This window comes from Trichoderma atroviride, chromosome 6 (assembly GCF_020647795.1).
Source record: "Trichoderma atroviride chromosome 6, complete sequence".
NCBI lineage: Eukaryota > Fungi > Ascomycota > Sordariomycetes > Hypocreales > Hypocreaceae > Trichoderma > Trichoderma atroviride.
Window position 1 is genome coordinate 562,140 of NC_089405.1, and position 14,420 is coordinate 576,559.

Below are 14,420 nucleotides of genomic sequence, written 5' to 3' on the forward strand. Positions count from 1 at the left end.
AACTACATGAACCAGACCAAGCTCCTTCCACATCAGCATGTCAGATTCAAATGTACCCCATCTTCATCTGAGGATTACGGCCTTTTATCTTGGATCGCTTCAAGTCTGAATACTCCAATGGAATTGCTATTGGAGCGCCATGTATAAAGTTTAGAGCATGAACTCACTGAGCCGCAAGAAACCCCAACAATCGTGAATACACACTCCAGTGCGCTCTTCAACACTATTGGCGTAGAATTTGAAAAGTTCCATTAATGGCTTAATTTGTTACTAGCTTAAACCCTGTAAATACTTGCGTCAGGTGTGAATATCCAGGCGATTAATTACTGCTTCCACTTTTGTAATGCCAACGAGTCCAAGACAGCCTTGATTTGAATCTGGATATAACATGATCGATTCAAAGACGGGCCAAAGAGTTCCAGGGCTAAGAGAAGACAGGAATGCAGATGTAATGAAATATATTGCTATAAAGAGATGTAGATGTCCCTTGACTTGCAGCGCTGAACTTTTGCGTATACTAATACTAAACTCATCATAAGCTGATACTGCCTATTAATAGAGCACTAACAGTAGTCTTCCGCATGCCCGCTCCATCAATGACCTGTTTCAGCTACTCGATTCATGAATCTAGCTCCTTTAAGCAGCTCCTGCTTCGATGCAGCATAGCGTACGGAGTCGCCGGTCGAACCATTCTTCTCGAACGAGTCTGTTTGGCTCTCAGCAAACAAGCACGTTTGTGGGTCTACATGGACTCAGATACTACAGTATCTTGCATTGGATCCCTGCCAACCGGAGAATTATATTGCGAGCACACGCAGCAGCCTAGCAAGAGCACGAGAGACAAGATGACGACGACGGTATGAATCTGGAACACGATTTCCAAACGAGCTGCTAAATCATCAATTTACTTATATACGGAACAAGCACATTAAGCTAGACATATCATCCCGCTTGCATGAAATGTGCATGTAAAGATTTCTCCAACAGATGTACAATGAAAACCCACTCCCAAGAGCGGTACTGTCTACAAGTCCGGCGCTTACTGGCGAGTCCAGAAGGCAACATCAGACCAGGTGATGCTCATAGGGCCAGTGCCGCTGTCGGTGGTGTAAGCGCCAATCTTGTCGTAGAAGCTTCCGGAGGGAGCATTGTCGTCGCGGAAAGCCAGCGCGCCGTTGACGTAGACCCTGAAGCTGTGAATGTCGGCGTTGTGGACGGTGTTGATGGTGACGCTCGAGCCGACCGTGGCAACGCCGGAAGCCAGAGTCGCGCCGCCCTCGACGCTGTAGAGCGTGCCGTCGCTCTTGACTCCCAGGATGAAGTAGGGGCCGGTGCTGCCGTTGAAGGTCTGCTTGATGGCGACCTTGTTGCCGCCAAACGAGTTGATCTTGAAGGTGCCGGCGAACTGGTGGACGCCGGAGGAGTAGTCGTCGGTGTAGCGGTTCTCGGCCCGCAGATGGCCGTTGGAGCAGCCCGAGCCGCTGGTGCTGCCGTTGGGGCTCGTGGGGATGCTAAAGGTGCTGCCGCTGGCGCTGCCTCCGGCGCAGGTCTGGAGCTGGAAGCCGGGGCTGGCCGATACCCAGTTGCCGCTCTCGAGAGGCGTGGCGGCCATGGCCATGGCGGCGGCCGAAAGACTGGCGAGGACGCTCTTGACAAGCATTTTGAAGGTGATGCGGTGCTGGGACTAAGGATCAACAAACGAGCTGGAGAGGCTTGAAGCTGGCTGTGGCAACGAGCAGAGGGCGGACAAGATCAGCTGCCGATCCGGCGTCTTTTATACAAAAACGACGCTGGCCGCGGCATCACGTCGACGTGTACCGGATGCCGTGCTTGTCCAAGTCCAAGTAAGCCGCCCTCGATCCGGTTCCAGCGAGGCAGCGGAGTCGATGGAATATTCCACCTATACGAAGTCTGGCCTTGCGGTGCCGTCGTTTGAGCTATACCAGCTGGGAAGGTCTCGAGAAGCAGCCCCTGGCACGGCTAGCGCCAGTTGGCCCAGCCTGGTGCCGGCGATCCGCCTCTCTTGTCCGCGGCGTCTTGGAGGATGCAGAATACTGTACAAGGAGTCTCTGCTGAAAGGTGAGCAGTTATGTAAGCGTGGAGTCCGCCGTGATTGGTGGAAGAAACAACGCAGCAGGGTCGTGTGTGCAGAGAGAGCATGTTGCTGTGACCTGCTCCATGTGGAGGAGACAGGCGGAGGACCTATTGCCTGTTTATTCGCGGTGAGAACCTGGGGGTTTGTTCTTGAGCTTCAACGGCCCCGCTAAGCATGTTGCTGGTGGACATTGGGAATGGCCAACGTCACGTAGTAACAGGATGAATCGCTTGGCCATCGACAATGTAAGAGTAGAGGGCTACTTGTACTACATACCTACATGTCGCTTATACAAAGCAGTAGAAGGGATACCTACTTCCGCGTAAGGCTACGTGTGCACTTACACCGCAGAAACATCAGCTGTCGTTGGATCGAGTTCCCGGATTGGGCAAGGCTAGCTCTTGTACTACTTTTAGATGTTGTAATGCGTCTTATTCCTGGAGGTAGTTGTGTATTGGTAGCAATGCCAAGTTGCTGCCGGCTGCAATGACGCATCCTTGGTGTTTTGTCATTGTATTCGTGGCGACGAGTCTGTCTGCGTAAAGCTATACATGTAGTTTTCGTGAATCAGTGAATTGAGCGGGTATATGCAGTAGACAGAGGGTAAGTTGCCCTCGGTGTGCGTACAAATAAGCAGGCTTGACGACTGCACAGTGAAGCTGACCGAGGACTCTATTACAGTTTCAGCAATTGCAGATTGCCGGTTATGATATGGGATAATATGCAGCTCGTATTTGGTACACTCCTGCTCTTGATTGAGCTCCTAGCCAGCACAAAACAAACACGCACATGCCAAGATGCCAAGATTGCCGTCGTCAGGCTCTCTTTGTAAACACTCAATCCATGCCCGGCCACCAATCCCGTGCCTACTACATATAGTACATCCAGCGGCTGTGCAGTGCCACTCTTGGCCCAATCCAGCACATCTTGTATAAAATCCACCAGTCAGCAATGCTTATATCATGCTTTTGTCAGCCAGCGCAAGTGTTCGCTCAAAAAGACAACGGCCCATTCACCCATACTGGTTCGCATGTTTGCGAGAAGACGTCGAATCCTGCAGTCTCAGGGCGTTTTTCGCGCTTGCTCTGCGCCTAAAGCCTGGAACAGCGAGCTTATCTGCTCCTTGTATGCGGATCTCAATCGTTCCATCTTATCCTTCAGCTGCCGCACTTCAATTTCTAGCTCTTCGTTCTTCTTCACTAGGCTTTCCTCTCTCCATGAGGGCAATGAGGAGGATGGCGGCGGTGGCGTCAACGGAGAAATGTTTCGAATCGACCGTTTCGTAGAAGTAATCATCTCCCGGAACTCGGTAATGTGTGTAGTCGAATCCGTATCAGGAGTTATCGGCGCAAACGAATAGGAACTCCACCTCACTGGCGTCGAAGGGATGGCCACCGTGGCCGCCGATTGTGATTCTTCCGACATCTAGGTCGCTCCTTGTATATTATCAGAGGGAAATGCACTTCTCTTGGTTTGGCCGTATGAAACGGCTTTTAGATGCGGAACCGATTGAATATGCCTCGTAAAGTTCATATAGTTTGCGAAATGGTGCTCATATCTGGGACACTCAGGTTCGTCGCATGCAAGATTAAGCCGATCAAACCGCTGTCGGATTTCCGCCGTCGGTGACGTTGGATTAGACGCCGAATTGAGCAACGGATACGCGTGCTTTGTCGTGTTGATGTGCCGGTAAAAACTTTGACTCGTCTTTAGCTTCTCCCCAAAGAACGGACAGCCTTTGGCGGTACACCGAAACTCTCTGGCTGCCTCTTGTTCTGTCGTAACATCCCCCACAGACTTTCCGGATTGACAAAGATCTTCGGAATGTTTGATGGCGTTGACGTGTGCGTGCGACTCTTGGTGTCTGCCGAATTCGCTCTCGGAGTGGAAAAGATGCTGGTATCTACGGCATGACGGCTCGAGACACTGAAACGCCTCTTCGTCTGAAGGCTCAGAGGTAGTGTCATCGCAGGGAATGTGTATGATTTCGGCGTAGTTGATTCGGCTTGGGAACAAGGGGCTCTTGAGGTCCTCTGCTGGAAGTAAGCGCTCGTGGCCGCTGATGCGCAAGGCATGAGCCACGAACTCGGATCGATTGGCGAACAAGATACCTTTCATTTCACAGTGTTGCTCTTGACAGATCCAATTGTAATGGCCGCTGGCTTTGAAATGTCGCTTAAGCGCCGGCATTGCGGCGAAACTCGCGTCGCACTCTGAGCAGGAGTATGGAGGATTGTGCCAATCCTTGACATGAATTTGACATTCGTCAACTGTATCGAATGTGAAGCCATCACATCCAATCTCAGGACAAGCAAATAGCCTGCCTCCTTCACCTTCTTTGTCACCTATATCGGCGGCAACAGAGTATCCTGGCGGGGGGGCTTTCTGTCATAGCTTCATGCTGATGCTGATCGATTGAGTTTTCCATTGGCGATTCTAGAAAAATACGACGAATACGACGGAAATCGAAGGTGGCGAGGGCTTCTGAAGACGATAGAAGAGAGCATGATACCGCGAAAGCAGTCGGAAACTCGAAGGCAACACATCGCGACTGTTTGACTATCCGCTTCCGGCTTCTGATATCGAAGTGAGAGTAGGGCGAAAAGAACTGGGTTTGCGTGTTGAGAGTTAAATGCGATTTGAGAGCGGAGTGAATTTTCTGCATCAATGACTTGCATTTCAGGCTGACCTTTTCATCACTTTTGGGGCACCACTCACCGCCCTGCTGCCAACCAATTCAGCATTAAACAATCTCTAGGTATACAGCTTCACATGCATGTAATAGATCGCCTTTTCATTGGCATCGCATTGCGTAAGGCTCAATACTGCAATTGTGCCGCTAGTCATGCGCCAGCGAATGCTCATGCACATGAAAGGCAATGCGTATCTTGGGAGCCGTTTTTCTCTTGTCTATAGAGTTTCTATGCAGATCACTTGGTTTTGGATATAGCATTTAGATTAAAATCTTCTCCCTCCATTGGACTCTATCGGCATCAAATCATCACCACTTTGGTCGTTTCTGCGCCCATGATAGCCATGGCGATTCTGCTTTATGAAGGCTACATGTCATCTAGCCAAGCGTGACAGATACATGTAGCTATAAACTTCAATATTATTACTCAAGGATATCACTGTAGACAATTGAAGCAGCGATAGGGAGACGAGAGAGAGAGTCCATCTATTCTGGGCTACAATGAAAGCATTTGCGGCGCTGAAGGAATACAGCCATTTGGGGGCCGATTATATAGCGGAAATCACTATTAGAGCGTTTCAATTTGGAGCTATTCGTGTCTTTAGGCATTGGATGCTATTGGTACTCATATAGCCTATACATAAGCCGCTGTTGCCCTGGAATGCGGCTACAACTGTCAACGTCCCATGGACCAGAGAAAGGAAAGTGACGCTGGCTGTGTCTTTACAAGAGATATCATACGTAGTTGTTGAGATTCTGAAAATTTGAGTTGTAATTAAGATAACTACATGTATCGATAAATATATAAAGAGCGTATTTTTAATATACTCATGTGATAATGAGAACATTTCAGAATAAAAATAGGATATATCCACGGTACATGTTTAACTCTTGCCTTGGCTCACATTTGCCTAGCAAACGATACCTGGAGTAAAACACATTTGGTAGGGCGGCTTTTGTTCCGGCTCTTGTTCCGGCTGCTGGTCACAGTTCCGTTCGCAGTTTGATTCACCCTGCGAACCCACACAGTCATACTGAAGTCAAAATATTAATTATTATTCCAACCTGAATAGTGACACAAAGTTGACTTACATATGTACGCAAGCAGGTAACATCATCTCCACCAGTAGAGCGAGCAATAGCCACGGGGGTGGCAAGAGCCATGGGGAGGGCAGCGAGAAGAAGAGACAACTTCATCTTGGGCGGTGGTTTTTCGAATAGACTTCGGTTGATGACTTTGAAAGGCAAGTAAGATGTGGTTGAAGAGAGTGACACCAATGTTAGGCGAGAGAGAGGCGCTACTTATAGAAAACAATGAGCGAGTTTTATGGTTATATCCAAATGCAGTTTACACACATATGACTTGGTCAAGAGTTTCGAATGTGGAAACGCGCACAGACGCTTGCTTTTAGCTTCATCTGATCAATCCTTTCGCGCAGCTCGTGGTCGTGCTCAATACAAGGCAGCATCTAGCAGATGTCCAAGCGCTGCTCATCTTCTAAACCCTCATCCTGTTCCACAGAGGCACCACAGTAGGCTCATGCTCAAGTGCCAACCCTCTTCTCGCTGCACTAAAATAATTGAGGGCCAATCGCATATTTGTACGTGCTGGATGACATTACTCCTATGCTTTTTTTAACTTTCGACTTGCTGTTCTCAAAGGACATCAGCCAGCCAAGTCAGCTCGCCAGCCATGGAAATCATAGACTCTGTCGGAAAAATTCTGTCAGATATGGAATCCTACTCACCCAGTAACAAACCACGGGTGATGAGAATGAGCTCGGGGCACCGTGTTCACCCCGCGTCGGACTTTATGATGCGCATCGAATCTATCCCAATCAGCGACGCTGTGCTGGACTAAAGAACTACTGCTCCGTCACTTGGGAAACAATTGGTCTATTCTAGTGCCATGGTAGCCAGAAGAAATGCGTGGGTTTGGACTCGACTGTTTTACGCTAATTGAAGGAGCCAGAGAGAATAGGGCGGGGGAAAAAAACATTGAGACCGTTGTTGGCTGTCGACGCATGCATGAGGGATCAATACACTAGTTTGAGAGTTATGTTGACTGGGTATGCAATAAAATGTACCACCTCTTCTCGATTTCTCACCCCGAGCTCAGGTCTTTTCCGAAAAGTTCCATGTGCACAGCCCTCTCGCGAAGCTGTGTCCATGTAGAAGCTTTGACCGCGATACGGCTCACATCGTGTGAATAAACCTTTTGCGGAGAATAATAAGAACAATGCAAAACTTGAAGGTTATATTATTTGTAAATTAAATCAATCTTAGACCGTTGAGCTTGGCCGTTATCGTTTGAGTCTGCATATCTACGAGTAAATGATCCTAGGAGGTGGGAAAGCACTCGAGAAACGAGTGTTTCCACGCAACGATTCTTGGCGTCGTTTCTTTTCTTTTCCGCTCAGACATTTAAGTTCTAGCAATGGCACATGACCTGATCTTGAATCTCCGAAAAAGTATATATATATATATATATGTATTCTCTTGTATTAATCTTGTACCCTCATTAGAAAGCATCACTGTACAGAGCGGCTATCCAATCTGTCCAATTATTGTCTGCCCTTTCAAAAGACTCTACTAACCTCTCCTCCACTTTGTTTGAAGAACAAGCAAGGCAAGTGAGTAGAGGATGTAGGATATTAGAATTATGGCCATAGTCCAATAATGGTATAATGCATACGTTCTCAATAGCTACAAACCTATCCCTAATCTAAGTCAAACTAATGGCTTCAAGGAATGATTGCAATACAGGTCCAAGTAAGAGCGTCAAAAAAGTGCTGAAACTGCCGATATGAATGAGTACCGCTAGGAAGTATTTTCAGCAGTAAAAGAAAGAATAAGCAAAATTCTCACCTAAATGCATTCCTTGTTATCAAAAACAAGCTTGGAATAAGTAATCACTCAACGACCCCGGTAGGATTTGCGGCTTGTGTAATGGGTCGAATGGGACATGATTGTTTGCATTACAGAACTCAATTTGTCTACTATAGCTAGACCACAGTGTAGTATTTCCTCTTTCTCAACAGAATCCACTCAAAAAGAGCACGAGTTCCAGTTCGCATTTGCACAAATGCATATATTACCCAAGGTGTATAGGCAGAAGTTTTGTGCAAAGCCATCCTGTTTAGTGTTACACTGGTTGATGATCCCAACAACTACACTGTATCTTCGTAGACATAGGCGATACGCACAGAAAAGAAAGGCCAGAGACGGCAGACAAGCTCAGCGTAAAAATTATGGATAGCACTAGCAGCATCCATGTACCAAATCAGCAAAGGGTTATTTTACTACAGCCGAAATAGAAAACTAAAAGATCGTTGCCTAAGCTATTCTTCAATTCAAAACAGATTCCCGGTTAGCAAAAACACTAGACACTGGGAGGAGGAGGTTCAAATGTGCCTATTGGAACCGAGTATACTACTGGGGCGCTATGCGTACATGCAGTCAGGTGACCCCCTCTAGAGGTGTACCTACAACAAGTGACAGGCTGCAGTTAGTTTCTTGCTTCTATCAATACATCTCAACATTCATTCGCACATTGCTTGTATTAAGCCTGAGCTCAGCGTCTCTGGTATTTTTGATCCTTTCCTTCGTCTCATGATAAACAATAATCAATGATAGCTGCCTAAGATCTCCATGACATCTAACCATTTCTGTATGGCTTCTGCCTGGTATTGCCGCATTGCCGGCTAGAGTCCCTCACTAACTGGTTTATCTCTGAGGATAAATACCATTAAATCACTTCATCATCAATTGGCTCTGACTTATCAATCCAATTCTTTTTTTACGGTCTCATTTGCCTTAAGAAACCAGGAAAAATAAATCACACAGTTGAAAGAATTTGAAAGAAAACCTTCAAAACCATGGCGTCTTTCCCAAAAGACGACAGATTCTTCACCAAAGACTGGACCATTAGCCTCCCCTCTCGCCCAGAGCCGAGCCTTAGGTTTATTCGCTTGACACCCGCCGAGACACCCGCATTTATACGCTTCGCAGAACGAGGCAGTCATCCCGCCGGCCCCAAAGAGCACCGAAGCCCCTCTTACCGAGCCTCAGGTCCCACCGCCAGTGGTCATCCCCGGAGAAAGGATGGAGAAAATGTACGCCGAGTCTCGGACCCGGCACCACGCTCTCGACGTTTTCGTCTCATTGGAGGGCAAGTTTGTAGGTTGGGGAGGGGTGTTTGAGATCACCGGCCCCGGTGAGAAGCCGAGTGTCGCAAACATCGGTATCAGACTAAGCCCCGAGGTCCGAGGGAAGGGACTGGGAAAGACGCTCATGCAAGTCTTGCTGCGGTTGAGTAATGAGCTGGATACGGATATCATTGAGGCGGGCACTATGAAGCACAATACCTCGATGAGAGCAGTGGCGAAGAGCGTCGGCCTGATTGAGACGGAGGAGATCAAGGAGCTCCCTGGGCAGGGCGTCGTGGCCGAAATACTCTTTAAGGATATTGAGAGGGAGAAATGGAGGGATTTTGACATGGTGATAGAGTTTAAGGATCAAATTGCAAGTGATTAAATAGTCATTTGTGGCCCTGTAATCTATAGACAAGAATTCTTACATTGCTTATCTGGATTTAGGCGATACTTGGGCTCTTCCATTTCCTATTTTCTTACGTCTTCCCCGTTCTTATCACGGAACCGCAGCGCATCCAGTCTCACAGAGGTAATGCCAATTTACAGCTTGAGATAGTTTTCCGGCCTCAAGGCTAGTAGAACTGGCTACCTATAACAAGTAACTAGCAGGCATTCTTTGTATCAAACGACATTCTATTTTAGCGGAGCTCATGTGACGACGACTGGCAATTGTGTCAGGCACGTCAAGTTACAACACATGGACCAATTGCCTTCTGCACTCAGCTGCCAAGTCGCTTGCTGGTTCTAGAGTTCTTGGCAACTATTTGTCGAGATACACTAAGATGAAGATATACTAGACCGCCAACTAATCATGGTCAGGTGGTTGAATTAAGGTACTAATTCCGATATTTTATAGGTCATAACAGCCCCAGGGCTGGTGATAACATCCTATCATATACAGCGGCGAGGACTTAGAGCTCGGATGAGACCATCTAGTCCATCAAGGATCGCAGAGATCAACAATAGATCTGTAGTGAAAGAGCTTCGGTTAGGCATAGATGGAAATATTCACAAATGGGGATCAAAGGCAACGACGCCAATATGGCAGACCAATAAGAGAGGGCTTAGGGTACCCCAGAGTTGCTACAGAGCATAAGTCTCATAGTAATATAGGAGGCACTAACGTCTAGCTGGACTTTGAGACACATGAAGTCAAAGCACCCGTTATCTTTTTGCTTTTTGGCACGTGGGTAAAATCCCCACGCCGACGTTATGTATTCGCTATGACTTCCTTGCAGCAGAAGATGTCCCGTTGTGAAAACATCCGAGCTAGGCATGTTTGTTTCAACACAGACCCCGAATTGGTCCTAACTCTAAACCGTTTACAAGACGAGAATAAGTTAATGCCTCATTAATCCACTTCTTCAATACATTGATCTACATCTCCCCGCAAAGCTTGAATCGCTATGCAGCCTGTTCTTCGTACAATGCTGTAGGCATGCAGCAGACTTGCATAAGATAATGAACAAACTGCAACAACAGAGTATGCACTGTATGCATCGCTCTCATAATATCAGATATTACATCATTTTGAACCTCTATTCTTACTCCATAGACAACCTGTATTCATCCAGTATAAATCTACCTACCAAACCCTGCCTTCTGAAGATAATATTCATCACTCTCGCACATTAGCACTAAGCCTCCCAACTATCGCAAACTCTTTTGCTTCAATAGGCAACGAGAAAAGGAAATATCAACCATTAACTCAAAATGAAGTTCTCCATTGTCCTTACCCTCCTCCCTGTGGCTCTTGCCGCCCCCGCGATTTCTCCGATTACGGGATGGAATCCATTTATTAGCAGCTATAACTGGGGCTGCTGGTCTGACTACGTGAGTTGTCTCTATTTTGCAATTTTCCAATTTTACTTGAAAGAAACGAATGTGGAAGAGATATTAATGCTTTAGCTTTAGTATTCTTGCATCGCAGACAATGGCAAAGACAATTGCACAAATAGCTGTTCGTGCAAGGGCATATTTGGGCGTTGTGACCCAGAGGAGGGGCCATTCCCCCAAGATATTTAGAGCATATATGTCTCATATTCCCAAGAGCAGGATTTTAGTCACTCACATTCATTCATTCTCTCATTTGCTTGAATAAAATGCTCATATACAAGACTACTCAATACAAAGTTTCCGCTAGCTTCTTCATCCTCGCTCGTGTAATTGAATGTAAACCCATAGCACTTCTTGGTTAAAATACATAACATTGCACATTTGACTTCCTTCTATCGTCTCTTGACATCTTCATGTAATAAAAAAACAGACGCTTGTTCGACCTTGAGAACCGACAACGGCAATAGGAACACTAGCAGCTGGGGCAGCGCCAGTTACATCACTCTCCTACTTCTTATGCCTACGCGAGTAGCATTAAGGGCAGTGTTTCAGAGTTATTGTATAATATTAAGCTTAAATTAGGATCGTGAACTGGCTGTTTTATTACAATCAATGCAGAGCCGCATGTATACGGTCACCAGGAATAGAAGCTACGAGGAAACTTCCTACAAAATAAAGAAAGTAGCATAATTCATTCTAAGTATATACGTCAGGAAAGCTACCTAAAATTACAATCCAAGAAAAGGCATTGTCTAGGCAGCTCGCAAGCTATAAATGCAACTCTCACTACAGAAGCATCTTGCATAAATAAAATGGTGATAAAGCCTTTCGACAAATGCATGAATAGCTCGGGCAACAATTAAGTTTAGATGTACATCGGTTGAAGCAGCTAATGCTGCAAGGGGTTGTATCTAAAGGTCTGTAGTATGTACAGTATTGAATTAGTTGAGAAGAGAAAGCAGCGCATGATCTTTCTCCACAACCCAACATCTAGCTACTGTGACGGCCCCATTCTTTTGGGAATCATGTCTCCGTAAAATTTGCGCTTCCTCCTTGTCATATTCTCGTCGCGTCGTCGCTACAGCCAGTAGCTGGCCTGCGATGTGTCTGATTTTGGTGCACGTCCGAAGCCCACCACAATATTCCTTATCCCTGGCAAAGCGCAGACTTTGTTTGCTATGGTTTGGTGTAATGCTAGTCTGCGCCAGTAGTGCATTGTCGAATACAAGAAAACCGTGTGGCTATATGCACAGATCAAAGTTCGATCAAATGCACAGGCTGCAGTGACTTTGAATAGAGATGCTTTTCTATTAAGATGAGATTGTTGTTTGTATTAACCAAAATTTAATTCCCTCATTGGATATTATAAATTATGTCATTTCCTCTCTCCCTGCAGTATCACAGCATCACAATCAGCATTCACATCTACATCCGTTTCATCAACAACAACAAAATGAAGTTCTCTGTCCTTCTCGCCGTCCTCCCCATGGCCTTTGCTGCTTCCGGGGCCCTTGAGGCTAAGATTGCCGCTAGAGACGCTGCTAGGCTTACTGCTGGAGAAGACGCCTGCACTCAATTCGTAAGTTAAAAAGAGAAATATATATATAGAAAAGATATAAAGAGTTCTTATTTTAATCTTTTATCTTCTATAGTACGATTGTCTGAGCAAGGATTATTGGTGCGACCCCTGCCTTTGTCATCCCGACTGGGCCCGATGTACATCAGGTGGCGGACCATTTGGCTGGTAAATTAACAGGCTTTTGTTATATTAATAGTAGCTTAGGATAAAGCTCTTTTATATATATATATATAAAAATCTTTATATTAATAGAATATATACTTATATATTATTTTTCTTTAAGATTTTTTATATAGCTATTTATAAAAACTTTTTATATTTATATTAAATACTTACTTTTTTAATTTTATAATTATTATATTAATACTTAATTAATTTTTAATTTATAAATTTTATAGCTTTTCTTTTTTATATAATAATTTTATATTAGTTTTATTTACTATTATTTTATATTTTTTACTTATAACTTAAGTCTTTTATATATTATTACAGTAAAAGGCAAAATAGGTGTTGCGAATCTATACTTAATTATAATAACTAACTATACAACTTAACTATAGCTGGTTTAATATAGCGCTAGGGGATTATATTACACAAGTACCATAAGTACCTACAGTATCACAACAGAAGCCATAATAAGATATGCTAGCCCCACTGTCCATGTCATTGTTTTACAATCCTGTTTATCTGGCGCTTCCCACTCTTTCCTTCTTCCACTATGAGGTTCTTAAGGTCCTTTTTCAGCCAGCTAAAATTAGACGTTTATAATCATAGCTCCCTTGCTTTCCATTTTAACGCGGGAACTTATTAAATCTATGCTAAAGCAAGGATTTAGGATAAAGGTAATAGCCTCAGCTGGCTTATGCAGTATACATGCTATGCAAAAGATTTGTTTAGAGCTGGAGTTGCCTAAACCAAATAATACAACAACTACTGTCCATATTAGCCGCCACAGCTGTATTACACTAGCTATGCAGGATACCTTATGCAAAGACTTAGAGTAATGCTCAGGGAGGTATAAATGGGAACTTGTCACGACCTAACCTTTATGGTCGCAACCACGGGGGCCCCGGGTAGGTTGCCCTGGACTAACTAAGGACTGACCTAACTAATGAAAACCGGATCTAGTAATATTTCCTAGATCCCTAGAAGATCTAGAGAATTCCTCTAGATCTAACCATGGATTTAATAATCTTTTATAGATCCCGCCTAGATTAACTGGATATATAAGTTTACTTTTCTATGCTTATTTAGATAACTTAGATAGCCAGTTGTTAATATAGAATTAAGATTGTAACACGCTTTGCACTTCTACCATCTGGTGATATTGTTTACTATTGCCTATATTGCTTATTAGGTTTCCTAACTGCTTTGCTAACATAAACCCAGAATTATCTACTAGGTTTGTCCCTTGGGAATTTACCCTATACTAACTATCTAGTGTACGGTTTGTTACATGTTAATAACTCTTGTTTGGATGGTTACTAGACCTTATGGGTAATATGGAAATAAGGACGTGAATGCTAACCTTTAGCGTCCTAGATAACGACACTGATCACGAGAGTCAAGCTCTAAGCGATCACTAGTCAGATAGCGTTATTGAATTTGAAGACGTATTAGCAGAAATGGCCCATAATTAGCAGAACATCCTAATGGAAGCTCTTGAACAAGAACATGAATAGCATGAGTAATAAGAATAAAGCGCTAGAACTTGTATAGAAAATATGGAACGTATGATTTAAGATTTATATGCGCAGTGTTTTGCGGATTAATAAACTATTACGCAGCATGCGTAAACTATTAATAACTTATAGCAATAGCTTAATAACCCGCTAGTAGTGGCGCCCTAGGTGGCCCCTGCTGTGGCACCTGCTGTAGCACCTATGATAGCGCTAGCGATCCCTGTGGATAATGAACTGGAACTAGGAAAAGTCCTAAAAATTGAATAGCTAGAAAAGTTTGACGGAGACACTACTAAACTTCGCTAGTTCCTTGATGAACTATGAACTTACTTTGAGTACTACTATCTAAGGATGTTCCTAGAAGACGATTTGGAAAAAAGAA

General features: G+C 44.7%; 3 protein-coding genes across 3 annotated transcripts; 1 reads left to right on the top strand and 2 right to left on the bottom strand.

The window, feature by feature from the left end:
• Positions 1-1,039: 1,039 nt before the first annotated feature.
• TrAtP1_010810 (uncharacterized protein) lies at positions 1,040-1,660 on the bottom strand (the record flags this gene model as incomplete). The annotated part of the gene is made up of 1 exon (XM_014092252.2): positions 1,040-1,660. One exon carries the CDS (start codon positions 1,658-1,660, stop codon positions 1,040-1,042), a length of 621 nt encoding a protein of 206 aa, XP_013947727.1.
• A 1,497-nt stretch (positions 1,661-3,157) lies between these two features.
• TrAtP1_010811 (uncharacterized protein) lies at positions 3,158-4,285 on the bottom strand (the record flags this gene model as incomplete). Its single annotated transcript, XM_066114860.1, has 2 exons — positions 3,158-3,520; positions 3,602-4,285. 2 exons carry the CDS (start codon positions 4,283-4,285, stop codon positions 3,158-3,160), a joined length of 1,047 nt encoding a protein of 348 aa, XP_065970957.1.
• A 4,030-nt stretch (positions 4,286-8,315) lies between these two features.
• Positions 8,316-9,386, top strand: TrAtP1_010812 (uncharacterized protein). The gene has a single exon (XM_014092254.2). It carries the CDS (start codon positions 8,892-8,894, stop codon positions 9,321-9,323), a length of 432 nt encoding a protein of 143 aa, XP_013947729.2. The 5' UTR covers positions 8,316-8,891; the 3' UTR covers positions 9,324-9,386.
• Positions 9,387-14,420: the final 5,034 nt, after the last annotated feature.

Excerpts from the sequence above, each read along its gene's own strand:
- TrAtP1_010812 (XM_014092254.2), top strand. The coding sequence starts at position 8,892 with ATGGAGAAAATGTACGCCGAGTCTCGGACCCGGCACCACGCTCTCGAC.